General features: G+C 28.6%; 1 protein-coding gene across 1 annotated transcript in view; it reads right to left on the bottom strand.

Annotated features, from left to right (window-relative positions):
• Positions 1–876: 876 nt before the first annotated feature.
• LOC136983572 (putative leucine-rich repeat-containing protein DDB_G0290503) overlaps positions 877–25,206 on the bottom strand; it is a 71,805-nt gene continuing 47,475 nt past the window's right edge. The window contains 10 exon segments of the mRNA XM_067280366.1: positions 877–1,401; positions 6,816–6,866; positions 6,973–7,023; positions 8,785–8,949; positions 9,939–10,043; positions 13,101–13,184; positions 13,859–13,924; positions 18,605–18,895; positions 21,068–21,154; positions 23,888–24,523. Of these exon segments, the coding sequence (XP_067136467.1) occupies positions 1,381–1,401; positions 6,816–6,866; positions 6,973–7,023; positions 8,785–8,949; positions 9,939–10,043; positions 13,101–13,184; positions 13,859–13,924; positions 18,605–18,895; positions 21,068–21,154; positions 23,888–24,523 (1,557 nt within the window). The 3' untranslated portion in view covers positions 877–1,380.

A 25,206-nucleotide genomic window follows, 5' to 3' on the forward strand; every position in this document is an offset into this window, starting at 1 on the left:
CATCTGAATTGGACCAAAATTGCAGGAGTTAAGGAATTCACACACAGACTAAGGCTTTTGTATTAGTAATTACTGTAATAAAATATTTTAAAACTTTGTTTCATGAAAAACGCACATAGGCCTATATTTACAAGCTCAAAATTCTTAAGAAATGATTTTGTGAAGGGCTGCAGAAACAGCATCATGTTGTCAATCGTCAAAACAATATTAAGGTGTCTATTACTAAAAAAAAAAGGACAGCAAGAAAAGTCTATTAAAGAGACAATATACACTACATTCTGAGTAAACACTAAAGATTTTATTTTTTAATATGAAGGCCTAAATCTGTGTGTAAGTGAATTCCCCTACTATTTTCATCCACTCCAGATGAAATTTTGTTTTGTTGTTCTTTATGTTAAATTAAGCTATCTGTTGTTACAACAGATAGCTTAATTTAGCAAACTATTTAATTTGTAAAAATAGTAGCAACTTTTCTTGAATTTCTTAAAGTCTCTACTCTTCTCAATTCTTCAATCTCTAACTTTCTCATAAAAAGTATTCAGTCATGCTTGACAGGGAATATCTAGTTTAAAATAATTTGTAGACAAAGATTACTACTGTAGATATACAGTTCACCATTTGCTAGAGTCAAAAATACATCAAAATGTGCTTTAAAACATTAAATTTCACTTAATTTTCTGTAGGGACATAGAACATTGACTCCCCAGTAAGGCCACCTCCAGTTTGTTACAGCCACCCCTATAGTTGATCTAGCTACACTGTCAACGAATTTATTTCTGCATAGAAATATGGTAAGAATGATCAAACATGCATTTGTTGTTTTGTGTAATAATTTTTAATTTTATATATATATTATTTTAAAATGACTTTCAGAAATTGTAAGATTCAAATTTTATTTATAATTTATTACTACAGTTTTTAAAGCATTTGGACTTAAGTAAAAACACATGCAATTCAACATAATATAAAAATCTAGAGTTAAATTTGTACAAGACATTTCCAATAATTTGGCAAAACATTTTTAATACTAATTACAAATATTTTTTATAGACATCTCATATTAACATTAAATATACATTGACACTAATTTTAGTAAAAGCACCTTTTACAGAGCAAAACAGTTAACTGTTTTGCAAAAATTTACAAGTGCAAAATTATGGTAGAATAAATAAAGGTCAACTTTTATATTCGTGCGTAGTTAAAATTCTAATTACTCATTTACACTAATGGTATTTCTGCAAGTAAATTTTTTACTATAGAGAAACTTTATAATAAATAGTTACATTGTTTTCTTTCGTCCCACAAAACTAACCGAACAAAAAAGCAGCACAGGTTTAACATAAGCAGAGGAAACACATTGATGATGAAAACTTGCCATGGCTATTTCCTGTTGGAAGAACCCTGTATAATAAAAATATTAAATTTTAGAAAAAATATTCTTACCTTTCACAAAAATACAGCTTATGACCTTTTAAACAGAATAAGATTCCCACAATGCAATTTTGAGTAATATTTAGATGCCTAAAATATGAAGTCCTAATTAAAACTGGAATAGATAGCTTGTAATAAAATGAACACCATACATAAATTTTCAGCATGAAGAGTTTGTATAACAAATGTTTGTTATACGAACTCTTCATGCTGGAAAATTTACATATGCATTCATTTTATTACAAGCCTAAAATCTGACTTTTTGTATCATAAATGCATGCTTATCTAATAACCAACGAAATGGAAGGTTCCTTTGTAGGAAATTATGCAGGCATGGTTAAGAATCCACATTTTATACAAAAAAAAAAATATAAGAATCTAATATTTATCTGAATCATGTTTATTTGCAATAGTAAATTTGTCATATTTGTTTTCTCTTATACTTGCATCCCAACATGTTATATGTATATTGCATATAATTTAAAATTATTTAGAGGCATAATATTCCAGAATAAAATCTCTTGTAATAAATTAAGCTAACTATTGATTCAACTTTATTCCAGCTATATTCAAAATGGTAGATTTATTGATAATACTGCAAATTTCAGCATTGCCCATAGACATTAATTTTGGTCTTTGGAGAATTTGCTCACATTTTTTAAATAATTCAATTATATGCATTTAAAATTTTTCAGTAAAAATGCTATAAACAATTCAGTAATTCCTGCTTTATGATGATTCATTAAGTTTCCTTCCATGACTTATTGCTATCATAATTTTATTGTATTGTAGTGAAATTTCTTTTTGGAATCAAACTTGTGGGCATCATTTGGAAATTTTTATGTAGTAATAGTGAGATCATAAATACACACACAAATTCAAATTAGCATTAACAGAAAAGAATATTAAAAAAAAAATTACAAGTCTTTTGAAAGAAATCATGATTGAGATTTTATTAAATAATTATTTGTTTATTCAGTACAAAAAATCCAAAGTTTGTGTTGTTGTAATATATCTGCAGTAACATCTAGCTATTTTGTGAGGTTCCCAGAATGGGTTGGAATTAAACAATTATTATAAAAATTTATTAAAACGAAACTAGAAAAACTTCCATTGTTAAAACCGATCAAAGATCAGATTAGTTGTGCAAGTCATATGAGACAGACGAAAAAAAATTATTAATGTAAAACATGAATGTAAACAAATGTAAACAAATGTCCTCCAGTAGAGATAGACCTTTGACAAGGTGCTCGTATACAAGCAATTAAAGCATAAACTTTGAAAAGGGGAAAGGTTAATGATAAAAAAGGGGCATTGCATCAGGTCATTAAAATAGACTAGACAACAATGAGGTAAAATATGAGCGCAGGTTCCAAAGTTCCACCAGCACCTTCTGTCCAGAGTTAATGGATGATGTCAGGTAGATTCTCCAAAGCGGATTCTTGTAACTTGAACAGGTCTTGTCTTTCGGTTAGGGACAGATGAGGGACCAATCGGAAAGTGGGAAAAAGGGATATGGAGCCAATTGGAATGGACAAAAAAGGAAAAAATGGCGATTGATATAATCCCTGATCTTCAAGGACACACACAGGCAGTTACTGAAGTTTGGAAGCACGAAGATGCTGTGTGTCAATGCATGTAAGACGGAGTTTTCTGCCCTTGTGTCCATCCAGAGAGCCATGCTGCTGATGCTAACTGACGAATCTCCTCACCTGCCTCTGTCCCAGAGCCAACCATCGAGTGACAATTGAGAAAACATCCCAGACGCTTAGAATGTTCGAACATTCAATTGTTTAAAGCAACTATTTGTGCATAGTGTAAGTTATTTCCTGTTAAAATAAATGGGTTATGTAAGATATTTGTCATCATTTGTCTCCTCCGCCACACCCACATACAAATATTCCTTTAATCATTCTAACATGGGATTAATTCGACTCCCCGTAAAAGTCAAGTTACTTACACTGGTGTCCGAGAAGTGAAATTTTAAGTCCCTAACCTCCACCAGGTTGGCTAACTTACAATTTGGAGATTGTTGCAATTATTCAAGTATTTTCTGACCATAAATAAATTAGCATTACTGCATGGAATGTTAAATTCTTAATGTATATTAATACATTAAGAATGTAACATTCCATAAGATGATATTAATAAACACAGAACTGTAAAAAGTTAATAGCAACTTTTTTAAAGGTTGATGCAAGTTTGTATTTAAAAAGTAAAAACAAACTGATATTACCTTTAAAAAAATGTTGTCAAACTTAGTTTCATTAAAAGAATTCCAATTGAAAGAAGGAAAAAATACAGTAGCCTCGTTATATTGTGCTTGTTGAGACACACAGAACTAAAAATTCTAGGCTTTTACTACACAGATTATACATGCTATGAAATCTATCATCTATTCTTTCATCAGCAAGTGTTTGATATAAAGTAAGCTGTTTTTTAATACCAAATTTTATTCATAGTTATATCGTTTTGATTGACATTTACATAAACATTCATACCACGAACACCCATTTAACATTACTGTTTATTTAACAAAGACATTTAAAGCAAATACTGTTGATATAAAAACAACATATATCAATTGCAATTTTATTATACAGTACTATATTTCATAATATATTATTAAAAATTTGTGTAATTTAGTTTTCAATAAAAATTATACAGTAATTTAAAAAATAAATATTGAACATATCAAAAGCAGTAGTGGCATACAGTGACATTTGATGATAAGAAAACTGTGCGGGCCTTGGATAAAATCATTGGAAGTGGCGTTATATGATGTTTTGGTGTGTAGCATCTGCATGAGGTTGGTGCTCTGTAAAATCATGCGTGAATGCATATAATCTGGCTGCTTTACACCATTCAAATATTTTTACTGTGGAAGCTATCCTGTATTAGACAATACAGTGCTTCCATTGGGAATATGCATATTCGAATATACAATAGTAATCTTATCATTGTTTTTCACATGTAGTATAGAAATGTAGATACATAATGCAGTTATAATAAAAATACTAATTTTAATTAATTCAAAGTACATTAAAATATGAAAATAATCACACACTATGTATTTATATTTTAGAAAATACAAGGGAAGTGGTGCTTCCACAGCTTGCATGGATGACACACCACGGCAAAGCAGAGATAAAAATTTTAGAACTTTCCATTCAAAAATAAATAAATCCTTTCCTTATGCATTATGCAGTGAATTCGAAATTTCACAGAAACTTGTGAGGAGACAATACTTAAAACCAATAAATAAACAACTTTTAATATCAAAAGGAAACAAATGATAATTGATCTGTCCACCTGTTTTGCTTATTTAGATCTTGACAAATTTTTTTCTTTCACCTGCAGTAGTAGTAGTTTCAAGGACAGTGGTAGGAATAAAATACTGTATTTTGTTGCAAAGAGAAATTCAATGGAAACAGGTAATTTAAAATTTATTGACTCAAGTGCTTGTAAAATTTGGGAGGGGGGAAAAGTACGATATATCCAAATCTGCAATATAACGAGAGGCTACTGTATTTTAAAAAAAAGTTTATATTTCAAATTAGGAATTTCACACAATACAATAAAATTATAACAGCAATAAATTATGGAGGAAATAACGATTCATCAGAGAACAGGAATGACTGAAAATTGTTTAAACCATCTTGAAAGATAGATTGCATATAATTGTATTACAGTAGAGCGTCGATAAGTGGAACCAATTGGGGACTGGGGTCCTTCCAGTTAATGATTTGTTCCAGTTTCCGACTTTGTACGAAAAAATACATTAACCTGTCCGATGTTCAAATTTTTTTCCGTTGCGTGTCGCTTCGTGTTGAATTTTCGTCTATTTTAAGCCTAACGAAAATTTTTATAATAATCATCGAGGCTATCGTATCGTTAAAAATTATTTCTGCATTTTGTACAAACAAAATAAATATATTAAAGAATATAAAAAACATGAAAATTATACTTTAGAAGTAAATTTAGTATGAAAAACATTCGATTCAGCACGACACAGTCCGACTGAAAATCGTTCCACTTTCCGGCCATTCCACTTATCGACGCTCTACTGTATTTAAAAAGAAAAAAAAATCATCCAAGAATGTCCAAAGACAAATGCTGAAATTTCCAGAATTATCAATAAAGCTAATGTTATAAAATTTATTAATAATTAAAACAAAAACGTTAGTAAAGGCAAAAATTTGAATTATAAATATACCTTTGAAGGTTGGCCTGGATGGCCAACCTCAAGGATATGTAACTTTTTCAAAATTTGGATTTGGACTTCAAAATACATAGTTTTTTTTTAACAGCATTTACAGTGTTCTAACATTGAAGTCTAGAACAAATACAGTAATCTATATACTTGATACAAATTTAATACTTGATTAATTTTAGAACAATTGCTTTTCTTCTGTAAGTCTTATTTAAGGCATGAAACAAGGTTCTTGAGTAGAGTTAAATTTCATGTTAAGCACAGATGCATTTCTTTTACATAAAGAATGTTTCACAAGAAACACAGATTTGTTTAAAAATTAAATAGTGATTATTACATAATTTATTAGTTAGTTTTTTGTACAAGAAATATTTTAAAACCAACTAATCAAAGCAAATTAAACCAAGATAGGTCTGCTTTGCTATCTCATGTAATTTATTTGTAATGTTTAAAAATTTCATCTTATGACATTCACTCAAAAGAAATTATGCTCTTCCTTTAAAATAAATGCATTGATTTATTGGCAGTTTTGACTGCAAAAGTAATTTCCAACATATTCTAGAGAATTTAAGTTTCAAAAGCAGAATCAAATTTTAAATCCTGAATTTCATTAGCAAGCTGTTTTACCAATTACCAATTTTGTGCAACATTTGGACTTTCCACATACTCAACTTTCTAGGGGTTGGCAATAATTGTCTAATTCTTTACACAAATGTGAGAAAGTGAATTTGCATTTAAGAAAAATTCATATAAAACAGGATCAGTATTATAAAAAATAGTTTTGTAATATTAAAGCTGCTTTTAAATAATCTTACTTTTTATATAAATTATTCTCAGATACTTATTAGAATTACATAAAAATAATTCAATAAATACTGGAAAATTTACATTTCTGTAATTTGACTTCCTTGAAAGAAACCTGAAAAATCACTAAACTGAATGCTAAGAATTCAAATTACTGCATAAAATAATAAATTAACTGTGGAAACTACTCTATTAAAAAATGTGATAGATAAAAATATAAAAATTCAGATGATGTATTTTTTAGATTTATGCAAAAATGTAGTATTAGATACAATTGAAATGTGTAGACTGACATTAATAAAATCAAAATTTTAACAACAGTTAAGAAATGTTGTTTACATGACATGCAGATATGTTAGATCCTTACCCTTTTCCTGGACTTTTTAGGTTTATCACTCTTTACTTGTACTGATCGTGACTGCAAGTTTTAAATATTATATATGCTAGTAGTTAGTAAATGATTTTAAAAAGATTTTTAGAGTAGTTAAAAATTTAAAATATTTTAACAAAAAAAAAAAACTTACATTTGTAGTTATTGGCATTTCAGCCTGAATAGTGGGACCATTTGAAGAATTCTGAAATTTAAAAAATTGTTTTGAAGCAAACACTTTGTGAATTAAAATCATTCAACAAAATAAATTTTCCTATTTATTATGAATGTTGACAACTGATGCCAACTTATCTGGATCACACATTAATGTTAAAGTTTGTATCTTTCAAATCTCTGAAATAAATGTTTTATTTAAATTTACAATCAATCAATTTCTTGCATATGTCTATGGTGACAAACCTGCACTGCTAGATACTCCCATACCTCTGAATTTACTGTTAAAAAAAATGACAGCTAGTATGCAATTTAAAAACAAATGAATATTTGATGATACTTTCTATTTTGCTTCATTTCTGTTATTTTAGTTAAATCTAAAATTAATTAATAAGTGAAATGAACAAATGAAATATTTCAGACCTAACAGCTTTGCATGAAAAAAGTTTCATTGTATAAATCACCACCTACAGTAATATCTGTAAGGCTCTTTAAATCTACCATACAAATCATTGCAAGTAACTGTATAGAAAACTTCTAGCATGTTGGGAGTACAAAATTGCTGTAGAGAACTCATAGGAACACTAGATGACTGATTATATATATCTAAATAAGGAAATGCATTTCCCCACTGTCATTTTATACATATCTGGTGTTCCATTATGATAAGTTCTTTACAGGAATTTATTTATTTATTTCCAACAATCTAAAGAAAAAAAGCAGTAGCAATCAAGTACCAAGGGATAACATTCAGATTGCTACAATTTACACAGTTTTACAGATATGATTTATGATTCCTGCCTTGATCCTTACTTTTTATTATTTCATTCAAAAGAATTTTTCCAAAAAAAAATCCACTCCTCTCTCTCTCTCCACTAAAGGCTGCATCATCAACTTCAATTACTCTGTCTTTTCACAATATGTTCTTAAAAACTTTACAATTTACTTTTAATGCCATTGTGGGTGATATTTTTATTAAATCATAGTCAGACAAAAAAAAAAAAATTTAATTTGTTAAAATTAAATATACAAAAATAATTCAAAGTTCTCAGAATGATTTTTCAGCACTCACTTTCTACATTGAATGATTCATTTTGGAAGTATGCATATTATTAAAAGATGAAACAGTGTTGAAATAAAAAAAATGAATGAGTATTTTTAAATTAAATATCAATCCCATTACAACAGTAAAACATGGAAAGCAAATTGTTAACTACTAACATTGAACAAAAAATAAATGAGTGGATAAAACCACTGAGCACTGACAGTGGGTTTGTGTCTGACCAAAAGGATGGCTACATGAACTTTCATGTTTCCTTCATGTGTAACATTTAAATAGGAGCCAGTTCCCTAGAAAGTCCTCATGGGAGGCACTCCCTTGGCAGATAACTCAATGTTGCTTTGCCTCATTCCATCAAAAACAAAAATAAAGTGAACTCAGAAATTGAGGAGAACTGCAAAAACTATTTGTGAGTAACCCAGTTTCCAAAAATTCGGTCAGAATAATTTCCTGTTCCCATCACAATTTCCCAAATAATTTTTTACATTCACTATTTTGTTGTATATACACACACACACAAATAATTTACACAGGCATAACTAGCTTTGATAAATTATGAAATTCAGTTTTCTATTTATTTAGTAAGGGAAAACTTAAGTATGTTTATTAAAAACTATTTAAAAGATTATACTATCAGTTTCAATAGACATGAAAAAAATGTAGGAAGTCTAGTTAACTAATGTCAATTCAGATACAATCAAATTATTATTTCAATTTAAAATAGACACTTACTTTATTCATACATAATTGGGCTTGAAGTTCTTTGACAAGATCTTGTTCAACCTTTATAGCATCTTGACTTGTTTTAACTAATAAATTAAGATTTGTTATTTGATCTGACAATTCATTGTTAATTTTCTTTTCCTTTTCCAACTGAAATTTCATTTGTTGCAGTTCCTATTAAACAAATTGAGCTTTTAATATACACAGACAAACTTAATTTTTCTTTTATCATCAGAAACATCCCATTATATATAATTTTTATGAACTCAGTTCATGTCTTCAGTTTTGTAAAGCACTTCCCAAATTGCTAAAATTTTATTGGTCTTATTTATCTGAGAGATAAATAAGACCAATGAAATTATTGTTTCGTGTTTTGACAGCTTTTACAAAAATTTTTAGTCCTGATGACATTTTAACTAATATTCATGGCAATTTTTTGATTATTAGCTTTTCATAGCTAATAATAAAAAAATGATTATGTACTAAAACAAAAGAATATTTTAGAAAACAAAATTCTATCCAATACTTGGTCTCAACAGAATAATTTTCCTGCTACTACATTCAGACAGATTTTGTTATGACCACCATTTGTGGTAGATTTAGAGATTGTAATCTTAAATATGAAACAGATATAATTTCAAAATAAACCTTGCATACATCAGAAAGAGATCAATTTTTTTAATCAAAAATTGACTTATGCAAGGAATATTAAAAATCACAACTTTCTGTACAATTATATTAAATTTTGTGCAAAGTTTGTTTTTAAGTTTTTGTAAATGCTGAAAGATTTAATAATTGCAATTATTAAAACTTTCAGCATTTCACTGTCAGTACTAGTAATATTTTCAAATGACTGAAACAACTAATAATTCAAAATATATTCATGAAGTATTGATTATTAAGCTGAAAAAATACAGTTCTTTGTACAATAATCAAATTCAATCAAAAAATTTCATGAAAGGAAAAAAAATGCTGAAGTTATTTCATTTTAAAAAGTAGATGATCTGCTGATTTGAGATGATGCTATGCTTTGTTGTTTGTATTCAGTTTAACATTTGTTACTGTTTTTATTTTGTACATAAAATTTACAAACTGCAAAAGTTGAGTGGCACTAAACTTTAATTTAATTTCTTTTTATTAAAACAAACAATTTATAAACTTACATTATTTATTTGACTCATTTCTTTATCCTTTTCCGATTTTACTGCTTTCATTTCTTCTAATTCATTCTTTATCTCAAGCTGTAAATCAAGTAACATTTTTTTCTCCTAAAATACAAAATTTATAAATACTATGTGTAAAAAAAATGTAAAATATAAAATTAAACATGTACAAACATTCTATTTTAAGCAACTACACATGTTTACTAAAAAATTCTTAAAATATTGTCATTGAACATTTCTAAAACAAGTTATTGAATACAGTAGAATACTGATTATCCAATGTAATATGGACCGAAAACTTGGATAACCAAAAACTGAGAGCAGAGGGCCATAGCCATTTCAGATTAAAAATTCACAAAATGTAAAAAGGAAAATAAAACCACCTTCAAGCCTTTCTTTCATACCTACGAATTTGATCACATATAAGAAGACTTTTTACATAAAGAACACTTTGCTATAATTATGCAAAATAATACTGTTAATTTAAATATGGGTGTTTTAACAGCAGCATGCTGGGAAACTTTCGTCAGATATATAAGTAGTAACTTAAAATGGAATCCCATGATGGATAATTGTTGGAATTTGAGCTGTGTACAAAATAACCCTACTGAAGAGGCCAACATTACTGGCAATATGAATTTAGGGGGCATGTCAAAGTAATTAAAGTGTTTCTCTCTGCAAAGTTGGTTTGCTTTACCTTTTTTAACTTTAATTTTATCTCATAATTAACATAATGTTTTAGATTTTAGAAGTTTTTTTTCTGACTTATGGGGGATAAACAAGAAAATTTGAATTCGTGTATTTTTCCACAATACAATTACGTAAGATTGAAAAATTAATCTGACTCCATCGTTTTAAATAGTTTATTTAGAATACATTTACTTTTTGCATAATTTATTATACAGCTAATGCATATAAGAGTTTTAAGAATAAAAAGAAATATATTACAGCTATATTTTAATATGAAATATTTTGTCACATTGAAATAAATGATAAAAGGTAAAATGATTTTGTAATACATATAATGTAATTCACAAAAGTTTAAAACTAAAAAAAGTTATACATTCACTTACAGGTTTGCCTCTGATAATTTGGAACAGTGAGTGGTTAAAAAAGTGTTCTACTGTATTTTTATTATATTACTGAACAAATTTATGCTAGATATAAGTTTATTACTAACAAAAAATTTAAACAACCATTAAGAACAATTTGTCCAACATTTTTCAAAGTTATTAATTTTAAAGTGACATTCAAACAAAAAAAAAAAATTGAGTAAATGATCAATTCAACACAAAAATATGAAAATATTAAACAACAGGGTTATTTAAGTTGTAAATATTACAAGGAATTTCGTTGTTACGAAACAAAATTATTCATATTATTTACAAAAATAAACTAAGATGTACAAGTACATCAACTAATCAAATTCAAGTGGTGGAGTTTGTCCATCTTGCATACATCTCAAACATGACCAACAATGATCATAATTTTTTGTATTTTAACAAAATAAAAGCAAATCAAGTATTAATTTTGCTTTAATACTTGGATTGTTTCCTGTTCTTTGGAAAAAAAGCATAAAATTGCCATGTTAAAAAAATTAAATTTAAAAACCACTGTACAAAATAAAGTCTATTTTATTCATCAAATAGTATTCCTGTGTGATAAGTTATGCACAGCAATTTTGTGCTTTTTCCCAAATAATAATTTTGCTATTTGCTATTTTTTTTTAAAATAGTCAAAATTATAAATTATCCAAACAGTACAAAATATAGTTTACCATAAGTATATTTCAATATATAAAATCTCAATAATATTGCACTTGGCTATCTAAATTGTGTAAGAACAAATGTTCAGATGTTTAGTATTATGAAAAAATGCAATAAAAATTTAGAGGAAAATGTGTAACACCACACACTGCATATTCTAGCATAAAAATATTCCAAGAAGAAATTTAGCAGACAATAAACTGACTAAAAAAGTGCACGAGATAGTACAGTTTGTCATAGGTATTACACCTAGGACAAGCTATTACCAAATTTACAGAAGGAAATACCTTTTTGTACATTTTTTAGGAAATGCATTGTATCCAAAAGTTAAATGTTCAGAGTCAAACAATGTGTTTTATTCTAGTGTGAGAATCAAACAAGTAAAAGGAAAAACAACAAGGATAACCTCGTCAGAAATTATTATATGTCAACTTTCTGACCTGAGTGTGTGTCAACTTACACTTTCTCAGAGTCGGTAGTGACATCTTTCCCACGACTTTTAGTCACCTCTAAAGCATTTGCTGCTTTGACTATGACAAGGAATAGCTGATTCCAGGCAGTCATTGCCTGTTCTTTCAACTGTTCAGTTTAGTGTGTTTGTATGCCTCTTTTGGATTATTGCTCTTCTGTGGCCTCAGATTCCTTATCATTACTTGTTGCTTCTCTCCCAAACTGCTAACTGAAGGACTACATTCTGAAGATCTTCAATGGGGATTCTAGTTCACATTTATGAGGCACCAAAAATTCGTAATCTCTCTCTCTGCAAAATGCAAATACCCTGTGTAAAGTGTTGTACCAACTGAATCTCATCCTTTCCTACTCCATCCTCTTATGCTTAGTCTCTCATACAAGACCACATTATTGCCATCCAGAAATGCTCAAAAAACTCTTAGTAGGTGTAACCTACTTGGTGTCAGAAGGAAATACCGAAGTAGAATCTCACACTAGAAAGGAAATTCTGTTCCCAGAAAGCTAAAAGCCTCTTAAGGTAGGGAAAGGTTCACTTTTTAAAAGTAAATATTTTTTATGTACTATACCTTAAAATGTTAAAACCATGCATTCACTATATTAAAAGAAATTTCCAAAAATGATTTTGATGCCACAAAAACAAAAAAAGTACCACTGTATTATACAGTGGTACTTTTTTTGGTATATATATTTTTGTATATATCTGAATATTTTTTTGTAGACTGAAAATTTATGAAAGTCTGAATTTGGCATATGAAGTGATTTAGGAGATCTAAAGTTTTGTACAAAAGTGAGTTGTCATTTACATTTATCAAAGTTGAGGATCACCTGTAGTTTGATTATTTAATTGAATTATAAATAATACATACAATTACTATATAAGCAAATGAATCATTTAAAAATTTAAAAGAATTTGAATTACTATTACCATTTCATGATTGTTCTCCATCATATCCCTTGTATTCTTTTCAAAATCTATCTGGTTCTGTAAGCATATTAAATCACATTCCATCTGAAAGTACAATTTGATAAGAATAATTCAGTTAATTTCATATAATACATGAAACTATTTCACTAATTATGAAAGTTTGATTATAGTATTTTCAAAAATGAGGTGACGGTAAATATACAAGTCATCACTAAAATTTTGCAGTGTACACAGTTAAGTGAGAACTACATTTTCTTTGTGATTCTGTAAAAAGTTTCCAAAACAAGTTTGTGTGTCTAATATTGTTTCAAGCATTGTTATATATAGTCATGCAGGGTCAAACATTGATAACCCAAATTACCAAGTTATGCTAATACTGATTTTAAATTAATTTGGCTAAGAATTAATAAAATTTTGTTCAAAATATTTTATTTGCCATCACAATGTTCAAGTCTCAAAATTATTTGCAATCGAGAAAAATTATAGAAACAGCTGATATATGCATTTTATCTCCAGAAAATTTATTTACATATTAAATTATACCATTAAAACAAAAACCCCACTAAATCCAACTTTATTCATGTTTCTGTTCATATCATAATTTATCAATATATTTCAATATATTAAACATAGCAGCTAGTATTTATTAAAGATGCACTTTTGTAATAAAACACAAAAGTTTCTTTTAAAATTTAATGCACGTTATAGGAAACTATTTTTAAACATTTAATGCATTTCTTGCAAAATACATTACTCACCTTTTTATAATCTTTGTTTTTCTCTTCCAAAATTTTCCTGCTCATTTCTTCCTTTTCAGAAATTATCTATAAATATAAAAACAATGTTTCATACATCTCAACTTTCCAACAAGTATTAAAATCTTCAATAAGCTTTGGCAATTATCTATACACCTTACAAGATAAATTTAATAATGTGCATGCAAGAGAGATACTATACTATACTATACATTAAAAGGCAAGCCATCAGAGTATGCAAGGTACTTTTATCAGTATTTTGGGATGTGCATTACAAATGTTTTTATTATGTTTTCATAGAAATGCAATTTATCCCAATTTCTCTACTAATATGCATGCATTTAGTATCCCATATCTAGTAGATGGCTAAAAATTTAGATTTTCATGGATCCTGTGAAGAAAATTGGATTAAGCACTGCCTTCATCTCCTGTAAAGGAGATACATGCATTCCTCTCAATGCTATCTATTGAGGAGATAAGATGAGAGGTAGGCAAAGCTCATTTCTGCCAGCCATAGGCAAAGGAAACATGTCACAGGCAGTATAACATGTTTCCTTTGTAAAACTGCATACTAAAATTGTAATACTTTAAATAAAAATTGTAGAAAATCTAGCACAGTTTAAAACGTAAAAAATCTTTAAAAACCTCCTGCATTATAAAATTTATATAGTTACTTGAATTTAGATAGTTTTTCTGCAAACAGCTAAATAGCCATTCATTAAAAATATAAAAAGTAAATATGCACTACTTCAATTTTAATTAAATATTAATTTGTACCAATTCAACTATTTGAATTACATAAAATATTCTTATTTCTCCATTTTCTGTATCAAAGCTACTAATCAGACACTAGGGTTGCTAGAAGGTAACAACTTTAAAACTGTGTTACTGAATTCAGTAACACAGTTTTAGGATTGCTTCTGCTTTGTAGTCCATGCAGTCTGCAACACCACATAAACACTACAGCTTGGTGTGAGGTGCAATTCTGAATATTTTCATTTGATTTTGGTAACTTGTGCTTGTGCACGTGAAAAAGTCTCACAATACAAGTATGTGAGTTTGCGACTATGCTTAGGCATAGATAGTGCACCTATGCCAGTATCTTGCTATTTTTTCTTCCTGTTCATTATTATTTAAAATCAGAAATTTTTTCTGCATGCCTACTTTCCAATCTCACTGCATGCACTACTATACATACTAGATATTAAAATGGTTTAGATATAAGCAAACAGAAAATTAAATACAGTAGCCCCTCATTAGATCATACTTATCCAGAGACAAAAGAAAAAGCACAATATAACCGAGTACTAAAACTTCTAGGCTTTTACTAAATGCTAGGGAATCTCTATCCTCTATTCTTTCATTAAGTGTAATATAAAATAAGCTGTTTTTCAATACCTAATTTTATTTGCGGTTATATCATATTAATTGACATTTATGTAAACGTTGATACCACGAATACCTATTTAGCATTATTGTTTCTTTAACAATGACTTTTAAAGATAACACTGTTGATATAAAAACAAAATATCGGTTGCGATTTTATTATAGAGTACTACATTTCATAATAAAATTGCTTATTAAAAATTTGTGTAATTTATATTATACAATAAAAATTATACAGTAATTGAAAATTTAAAAAATTGATGTTTTATTATGTGTTCAATATTTAAATTTATAAAACTAGAGTAAAAATTCTCTAAAAAGCAAAATAAAGTTACTACTGTATACAAATTTTAGAACTTTCCATTCAGAAATAAAATCTTTTCCTTACACATTACACAGTAAATTTGAAATTTCACACCTTTATGTGAAGGTACTGAATTGGCTGTATTGTGTCAATTCACAAAAGGTGTGAAAATTTCAAATTCACAGAAACTTTTAAATGAGGAGACAGTACTTAAAACCAATAAATAAACAACCTTTAATATTAAAAGGAAACAAATGATAATTGATCTGTCCACCTGTTTGTTGTCCACCCTTATTCAGGTTTTGATGAATTTATTCTTTCACCCGCAGTGGTAGTTTCAAGGACAATGGTAGGAATAAAATACTGTATTTTGTTGCAAAAAGAAATTCAATGGCAATTGGTAATTTAAAATTTATTGACTGGAGTGCTTTAAAATTTGGGAGACAAAAACAAAGTACAATATATCTGAATCCACAATATAACAAGAGACTGCTGTATAAAAAAAAATTAAGAATATGATTATAAAAAAGTGTTACTGTTAAATAAAATAGGCCAATTTAATTCCACATTAAAGATAAAGTAGCAAAGAAACTTGAGTTAAAACCTTTGTATTGGAAAATATTCCCGATTATTTCATTAAAAACAAATTTTAAAGAAAATGTATAAATTCCCATATTTCTTAACTTTGCATCTCTCCTTATCCTTATAATTCAAAGGTTTTAGTTTACAGGGGTTTCAACAAATTCATTTACAAAATAGGGACTTAGAGATATGAAACTGGAATGGAAAAATGGGACCAAATTAGGAACTTTAATAAAAAAAAGGGAAGGGATTTTATTAGAGACCTTAGAATTGCAAAGAAATTCTCGGTACCACAATGTCACAAATACAAAACATGCTTATTTCAGGTAGTAAATTTTATCACAAAATGAAAGTTTACATTCCTGCCTTGAAACATCTTCAGCTTAAACTATATATCTTATATAAAAAAAATCAAACATATATACAAGATGTTTGATTATATATACATATTAAAAAAAACCAAAAAATTTAAATTACATAAGAGTGCGTGAAATTTTGAAAAAAGTGTCATCCTGTAATTTAACTGTTGTTTGATTTTTGAATATTTTAAAGCTAAAGATGTTCCAAGGCAGGAATGAAAGCAAAATTATTTTTTTAGATAAATACTAACATGATTAGGAAAAACTAAGTAATTTTCAAGAAGATCTGAAATCACACATTTATGCATTTTAAAATCTCCAACCAAATAATCAGTTAAGTCAAACCCAACTTTAGTTACTCCATTTTTTTAATCTCTCATATAATTAAGCTAGTAGTGAAACACAAGTCAAATAAGCATGGTAATAAAGCTATAGTCTAAAAATTTTTAAGGAGGTAAATTAATTGGAAAATTTTAAAGATAACTATTTTGCTGAAGTTAGATTTGATCTGGGTGGAATATGGAATTAAATTTATAAAGCTTGCAACAATTATATCATCTTTAATAAAACTATATGAATCAAAACTTTTTGGCTTTGGAAAGTTAAGATAGTTTACAAATCAAATACAATTAGACTTTAGAATTTCTTTACACAAAAACTAAAACAAAAAAATCAGATACAAAACTAAAATGAAATACAGAATAGAATTGGACAAACTGAATTAATAAAAAAAAGGGAGGCAATACAGTCAAACCTGTTTTTATGCGCTCTTTTTATGTGCGATTTTTATTTGTGCGATTTTTTAATGCGAATTTTTAATTTGTGCGGTATAGTTGGCGACTAGTCTCGTGCGATTCGTCATGTCTTACGTTGACTTATTATAGCTAAATAAACTTATTATAGCATAAATGCACTTATTATAGTAATATTATTGCTTGAATATGCGAAAAATGAAATAATTTACTTTTTAAGTCAACAAAACACCACCTGGACAAAAATATGTAAAACAGACGATAGACCAGACGATGTAGTCAAGTGCTGACATCTGTTGTCAATAAATTCTATTTCGTACGGTTTTGAGTTATTTTCTATGTGAGACTTTTTTTATGCGGTCCCCGTTGACCGCATTAAAAAAAAATATTTTTTAATTGTGTCGCGAAAACTATTTTTTACAGCCATTCGTGAAGTTTCGTGAGATTTTTTTTATGCGTTTTTTTAATGCGGTCCCTATCCCCCGCATAATAAAAAACAGGTTTGACTGCATACTTAAAACAAACTGAAATTTGTAATAGCAAATAGAACTTGTTTTTGTTATGTTTGGAAAAATAAACAAAATAATGCTTTACTCAAGCAATGGCAATAGTACGCACAGTACTTATTCCTAATATTAACACTGGCTATTTCTACACTATATTATTAGTGCTATTATGATCTAGATAAGATAGTATTAGAATTTTTCATTCTTTGCTGGGGCAGAAAAAAAGCTTTTCAAAATTTTAATAAGACCACAGAACATTAAAATTTTGTAATATATAAAATTTAAAAAATTATTTTTTTACTTTCCACTCTGATACTGAGATGCCTATTATCAGGGCCATCATGGGTTTGACAACCCACAATGAGTGTCTGGATGGCAGTGAGGACACCCAAGACTTTCAGGGACTCTTGAGAGCACAGTTTAACAATTGAAATATATACAGAGTGGAAATATCTAGTACCACTAGTGTGATCATAAATTCTCTCTGCAGTAGGTCACACCCACATAGCTCAGCCAAGTGGTGACGTCATAACACTTAACGTGAAATTTGTCGTAATATTCTTCATTCCTGGAAGCTCCTCACATTTTCCCTGCCCATTGCAAAAGGATTTTATAAAAATCACACTTATATATCTGGTACATAAAAGTACTAGAGTACAGAAAATATTAGAATACAAGTATCTGCATCACAAACCAAACATGTGCATGTGAGAAAGAGCAAAGAAATCTTTTTGTACAGTAAATTTGTTAAGTATAATAAATAATAGCAATTTATATTCAAAAACCCAGATGCTAAAGTATAAGTTAATTCCAATAAAGATTAAAAAAACTGAATCATCATTAATATCCATAACAATTACCTTTTTGATTAAGTCATCTTTAGCTTTCAATTTATTTTCCCATGTAAGTTCTTCAGTTTCAACACTTGTCTGTAGTTTGTTAAGAATGTCTTCTGTTTCAGATAAAACCTTCTTATAATGAAGTACCTGAGCTTCAAGCTTTTCATTATATTCTTTCGATTCTAAAACATTCACTTGACCAGTCTTTTTTGAATCGGAAATAAATATTTCTTGATCATTTATCATTTTTTTATAATTATTTAAGATATTGGATGATTTTTCTTCAAATTGAACAAACCATTCATCCTGATACTGAAAGAGTAAAAAAATTAAAACATTTTTTTAAAAGTTAAAAGCTTTATTTAAAATTGTCAGTATTTATGCTGGATCAACAAATTATTGATTAAAGATTAACAAATTATTCAATAAAATTATTGAAATCAAATAACTATTTACAAAAACCAAACAGCAAATATAATTAAATACGAGTGCGCTACTTTATTTCAGCTCATTATTTAATATTTTGCCTCCCATGTATTTGTAAAAAATTATTAAGTAGCACCTTGTTTTAAATGAATCTTTAATATTTTATATTCGGTGTTATTTCTAATCAATCCCAGTTTAATTTTAATAGTTTTAAATAAAAGTAAAAAAATAGGGAAAATTTGCTTTATGTGAAACTCATTGTTTACAGTACCAATTCACAAAAGATCTTAACTATTTTTCCAGATTTGCCTTATTCTTAACAAAGAGATGAATTTGACTATTTTGTACATTGCCTATTTTTATCATAAAGAAAAAAAAACTTCTAATTTCTAGATCATTGTTTTATAAAACTTATTACAGTGGTGCCTCATATAACGTACTTAATCCATTCCAGGTGCACATCCAATAAGTGAAACGTCTGTTATACGAAACACATTTTCCCGTAGAAATACATGTTAGAACATCTAATTCGTTCCGCAGCATAAAATAACCGTACTGTATCATAAAAAAATGAACACGAGGTGCGTTCTTTTATTCCTCCGCGTAACTCTGGGCGAGCGACATCCGTTTAAAAATTCCTGTGGAACGCATTCCTAAATTCTGGTGGGAGTAAGTGCTATGGAACGGCAAAAATGGCCGCTTGTAGCAGTAGTTTACGGTGGAAAGCAACATGGCATCCTCCATGGCTCAGATAGTTTTGTTTCTGGGTCCATTATGTGGTTTTATGAATGAGCATTTAGAAATTATGAAAGCGCGAGTTAGCACATGCGGGGATGTAAGTGTCTTTAGGAATTTTTTTCCGAGGCTATTTTGAATGCTCTATCAATAAATAATCCATTTTATGGTTAAATTGGGACCCTTCTTTTGCCTTTTAAAGCTCATAGTTTAGAATTATAGATTCCTCCATCACGATACTATCGATACTGCGGGCACCGCCATCTTTCTTTCTTTCACCGTCGTTCCTAAATGCCTACAAACAGCAGCGCACTCCCGTAGTAGCGGAGACGCAGAGCAACCGCTATTAAAGAACGCACCCATGGAGCAGTCACCACTTATGCCGGAAAGTTCGTTGTTCGCAGCCAGTCCGTTGCTTGAGTCATGTAACGGTCAAACAGAAAGTCTGTTGTTCGCAGCATCCGTTATTCGAGGCATACGTGATACGAGGTACCTCTATACATTGTATAAAATAGTTACAGTATATTTTTAAAAAAAATTTTTGTAACTTTTGGTAATGTTCCCCCCCCCAAAAAAACACCTTTTAACAATTCAACTGCAGCACACTGTTTCCAATAGATCACATTTCCTGTTTAACACTACCTAATCAAAAGAGGAAAAAAGGACAAAGTTTCAAACCTTTCTACCTTAAATTCCTTTCTACAGATTAAGCTTTCCATTTGCACATTTTTTCTTTTTACAATTATGTGTAATTTTTGAATTTTTAAAAAATATGATTTGCTTCTTGTCCCAAGGATAAAAGAAACCATCTTTTTGCTGCCTCCTAACTTTGCTACAAGTTTGAGAACTCCATTATTTATAGAAAATCCAAAGTCAAATGAATTTGTCATTTCAATTAAATGCAAAAAAATTTTACATCTTGGTGAATTTATATTTTGTTACTGTCATTCATTCATTCATATCTGAAGAATTGAGATTTTGTTTTTATACATAATTAAGTTCATATTATTTATGAATTATATATGATTTGAAATTTTAGCAAATAAATACAGTAAAGCAAATTTGAAGGAAAAACAACCACAGGCCAAGAAACATTTCAATGCACCCTTTTTAGTAAACTGTAAAAAAAAAGCATATAAATGAAACTGTAGTAGTTACTAGAACATTCCTGTATAAGATACATATTTTAAAGGCAATCTCAAACTTTTCAGACAAAGTAAAGGGCTTTCACATTTTTGGAAAAAAGAAAATATGGTACAATGAATGTAGCCAAATAGCTAATTTTTGTTTATTTTAAATTGTTTGAATAACTTAATAGCTTACCTGTTTGCAGTTAACACATACATCTGGGAAAAGCCTTTGTAAAATTTCTGATACTTGATCTCTCTGTTTTTGCAATTCTGAAGATTGCTAATATAAGTAAATATTAAAATTCTGTATTATTATTACATTAGCAATATAAGTAATGAGCTTAGATTAAAATATTTGTAAAAATAATTCAAATTAATCCCAATTATGATTTTCAGTAGTGAATAATAATTCCATTTACATGGAAACTGATTTTTTTTAGATATATGTGTGAAAATCATTATTGTGAAGTTTTATAATATAAAAAGTCAACTTAATGGTAACAGATTCTAATTAAGTATTATTTCACTATCAGTTTCAGACTAACTGCACTTTAATGGAACATAGTTTCATGATTAGATGCTAGGCATAACTTCAAAGTGCAATAGTATATATATATATATGTAAAAGTCAGGTTGTCTTATGGCACATTAGACCTAATGCTATGAGTTTTAAACATGTCCAACATGCTGTCTGCAATTAACACCATGAGATTTTCACAAAGTGTGCACATTATTCCTTCAGCTAGAAAAAAACAGCTACAGAAACCTATAAAATATTAAAGACAGCCTCTGGGAAAGAACCTACAATTTTTTAAATAACCTCAAATTTATTTCTGGTAATTAAGCTTTAAATTCTGGCATTGAAAAATACCAAGAAAATTTAAAATTGCAAAATTGTGTAATAAATAATAGTTATTGATCTTTGGATCACACTGCTAATATTTAATGCATTTTAAAGTTATGTAAACTACACAAAAAAAACTAAATTTATACAGAATACTGAATAATACTTTGCATCTGCATTAAAAGATTTCAAAATGCACTCTTTCTAGTTAGAAAATTCAAGTTGAATAATCATTGTATCTCCCATATAAAATACCATGATTCAGATGAAAGCAGTCAAAATCTAGTTAGATCTAAAATTGTTATCTTTTTCATGTCTATGCTTCCTAAAATAGTGGATGTAGCAATGAATTAAATTTAAACAAGTTCCTATAAACTATTTTTCAATGAAGTTTTTAAACTAATCCTTATGATATAAATCAATCTAATAGATATGACAAATCCTTTGAACAGCGAAAGTCCAATATTTATTCCATACTTGCCATAAAGATACAGGAATAGACCAATATGCATTAGAAAAACACCAACCTACACTAAACGTTAACTAAAACCAATGAAAAAAGGGGCATCTCTACAGCTCTTGCAGTATAAACAAATTTTAATTATCATAAGGGATGAAGCTAAGACATATATTTAACCAAATGGGATCAAATATTAATCTTAGAAATTTATAAACAAGGGATGAGAAATAATTGTATTTACTTAAGGGATGTGGATTCCCATGAAATGCTTCTTAATAAGGTTTACACAACATATGATTTTTACAACCACTTATTCTGTAAAAAATTGCACCTATTTAAGTTTCCATCTAAGCTAACTTTAGATGGAAACTTAATTTAGCAATTTAGCATTTACCACATGCTCTGTAATTTTGTACTCAGCATTTTTGAAAATTAACAATTTCATTGGTTAAAAATTCTGTTCTATGTCGTCATATGTGCAGACAATCCAAACTTGAATGATGTCAACATGAACCAAAACATCTCCAAAATAAGAGGATATGTAAGTGACCAGAATACACTTAGCCCCATGTGAAATATGTTCAGTTTGTTGACAAGTTTTGAATCATCCAGTTAAATTTACACCAAATAATTTGATAAGTTTGCTATCTTTTGTGATAACCTAGAGATGTAATGCAAGAATCTTTTCTTAATTGGGAAGATTTATTTAGAATTTCCCTCAATTAGTTAACGATTTGAGAAATTATTTAGTTAGAAATAAACCATAAAATTTTCCTTTGCTTTCAAATTTGGTAAAAGAGGAAAATACAACTTCCTTCTGTTTTGCCAAGATAGCTGATTTCCCGTGATGAAATCAGCTATCTCACATGTTGTTGACGCAGCTTGCAACGTGACTCACCCCTTGGATCCCATTACATGGTGTGTCATTTTGACCCCCAATTGGAGCAGGTTCAGAAAAGGGTAGAACATCCCATTTCTGGGCTCACTCTCTCCTTTGAAAGGTTCTCCTCCACTAATTTTGTGCAATAAAAGTTGCAAGACAAAGCAAGATAATGATCGCCACTGTAGAAGAGAAACAACTAATATTCAGAGGTATTATGAAACCTATATTGTAAACTTGCTTATGCAACCCATGTGAGGCTTAGATAACTAAATTCCTATTATAGCATAGTCTAATTACTGTGTATTATAATCCTATATATTTATTTATTTATTTTATTAAAGATTTCTTTGTGTATTAAACCCCTAATCCCAAACTCTCATTTAAAATGCTGGTCACTGTTGATGGACTTAACCCTCCCCACAAACATATTCTAAAGATATTTATCCAAACTTGTGGTAAAATCTAAGAAAATCACATCCTATCTGACGTCAGGACCTTGACATGAGCCATAGATTTTATGATCTCTCGGCTTCTTAAATAATAGCCATTCCAGACCTTGTGAATGGGCTTCTCACATCAGGTTTTAGGAGTTGGAGCAAGATCTTATCTCCACACTGAGTTCTCTCACTTTTCTTTTTTTTAAATCTAGATCAGAATAATTTTGGTTTTGGAAAGTTTAATTTTAAAAATTGAAATTAAGTATTAATATAAAATGCTAAATTTTTTAAAACAAAACTTTAAATGTTGTTATGTATTATAATACACAATACTTCTGATAAATTAGAAGATATTAAAATAATTTAATTTAGTTGGAATTTTTACTTACCTCATTAAGCTGATTTATTTGATTATGTTTTAAATCTATAATTTTTTGATATTCTTTCACTTTATTCTCCAAGTCTATTTGCTTTTCAAGCATTTTATTTTCTGTTTCTTTTTTTGTCTTATCCAACATTTTATCCACTTCACTACGGAAAATCATAAAATTGTCTTCCATATTTGAATAAGCTTTCTGTTGTTCCTTTAAGTTTAAAGTTAATTTTCCAATTTCTTCTTTATGAGTTGCTCGTTCTTCTTTTAAACGTTCTTCATAATCTTGATGAACTTCGTTGTATTTTTCTGCAGCCTCTCTCAATATCTGTTCTATTTTAGCTTCTGCATTTGCTTTGGCTTCAGAAACTTTAGTACTTGCTTCAATTGATATCTCATTTATTTTTTTATCCACTTCACTTGCATTTTTCTGTAATGTTGCAATTTTTACATTTGCTTCTTCGAGTGATTTTTGAACAATTTTACATTTTTCAGCTTCTTTTTGAATTTCTTGGGCTTTTTCCTCTGCTGCTTCTTGAATCATTTTAATTCTCTCATCAGCTTTGATTTCAGATTCTTTCACTTTTTTATCAGCATTCATTTTAACTGCATCAATTTCTTCCTGTACCTTATTCTGTTCTTCTAAAAGTTTCTGAAACAAAATTACATGAATATTAAAATTAAATTCTACTAGTTAGAAAAAGGGGACCTTTCAACAGTTTGTTAAAAATTCTCTCTGAAATTTCTTGCAGGAGTACATCCTTTCATTTTTTGAAATCATACCACAATAATAAGCTGCTTTTAAAATACTTTTAGCTTATGTTGTTTGGTATATTTTGTTCTACAAAATCAATTTATTCATTAGATATCCCATGATATCTTTGACCACATGTGAGTGAAAATTGAACACAATGAAATTCAGATTATTTTAAATAAATTTTAGTAGAAGTTACATGTTTTATTCATACCAAATCTGATATTTTGATAATTGCTTTCCTATTTTGTATGATTAATTTTGAAAGCAATAAAGAAGCTGAAAGTTATCTTGTAACATTAGGATGTGATTTGCAAATCCCTTATTTTCACATTAGAAAGTATCCTTTATAACTGATAAAACATGATGCAAAATGTTTGTTTTAAGCTATTTGTTTATTTGTAGAAGCAAAGCAAGGCCTTACTTTTACATCACTTATTTGAAAGAAACTGATGTACATCAACACTTTTGTTCTGTGTATACTGTCAATAAAAACAATTTTTGATCTATTTCTATCCTTCTGTCCATATGGTGATCTCTCACCATATAAAGACTTTGGTCTTATGCTACAAATACTACAC

The sequence above is a fragment of the Centruroides vittatus genome, unplaced genomic scaffold (assembly GCF_030686945.1).
Source record: "Centruroides vittatus isolate TY-2023 unplaced genomic scaffold, ASM3068694v2 contig_883, whole genome shotgun sequence".
In the NCBI taxonomy this organism is placed as follows: Eukaryota; Metazoa; Arthropoda; class Arachnida; order Scorpiones; family Buthidae; genus Centruroides; species Centruroides vittatus.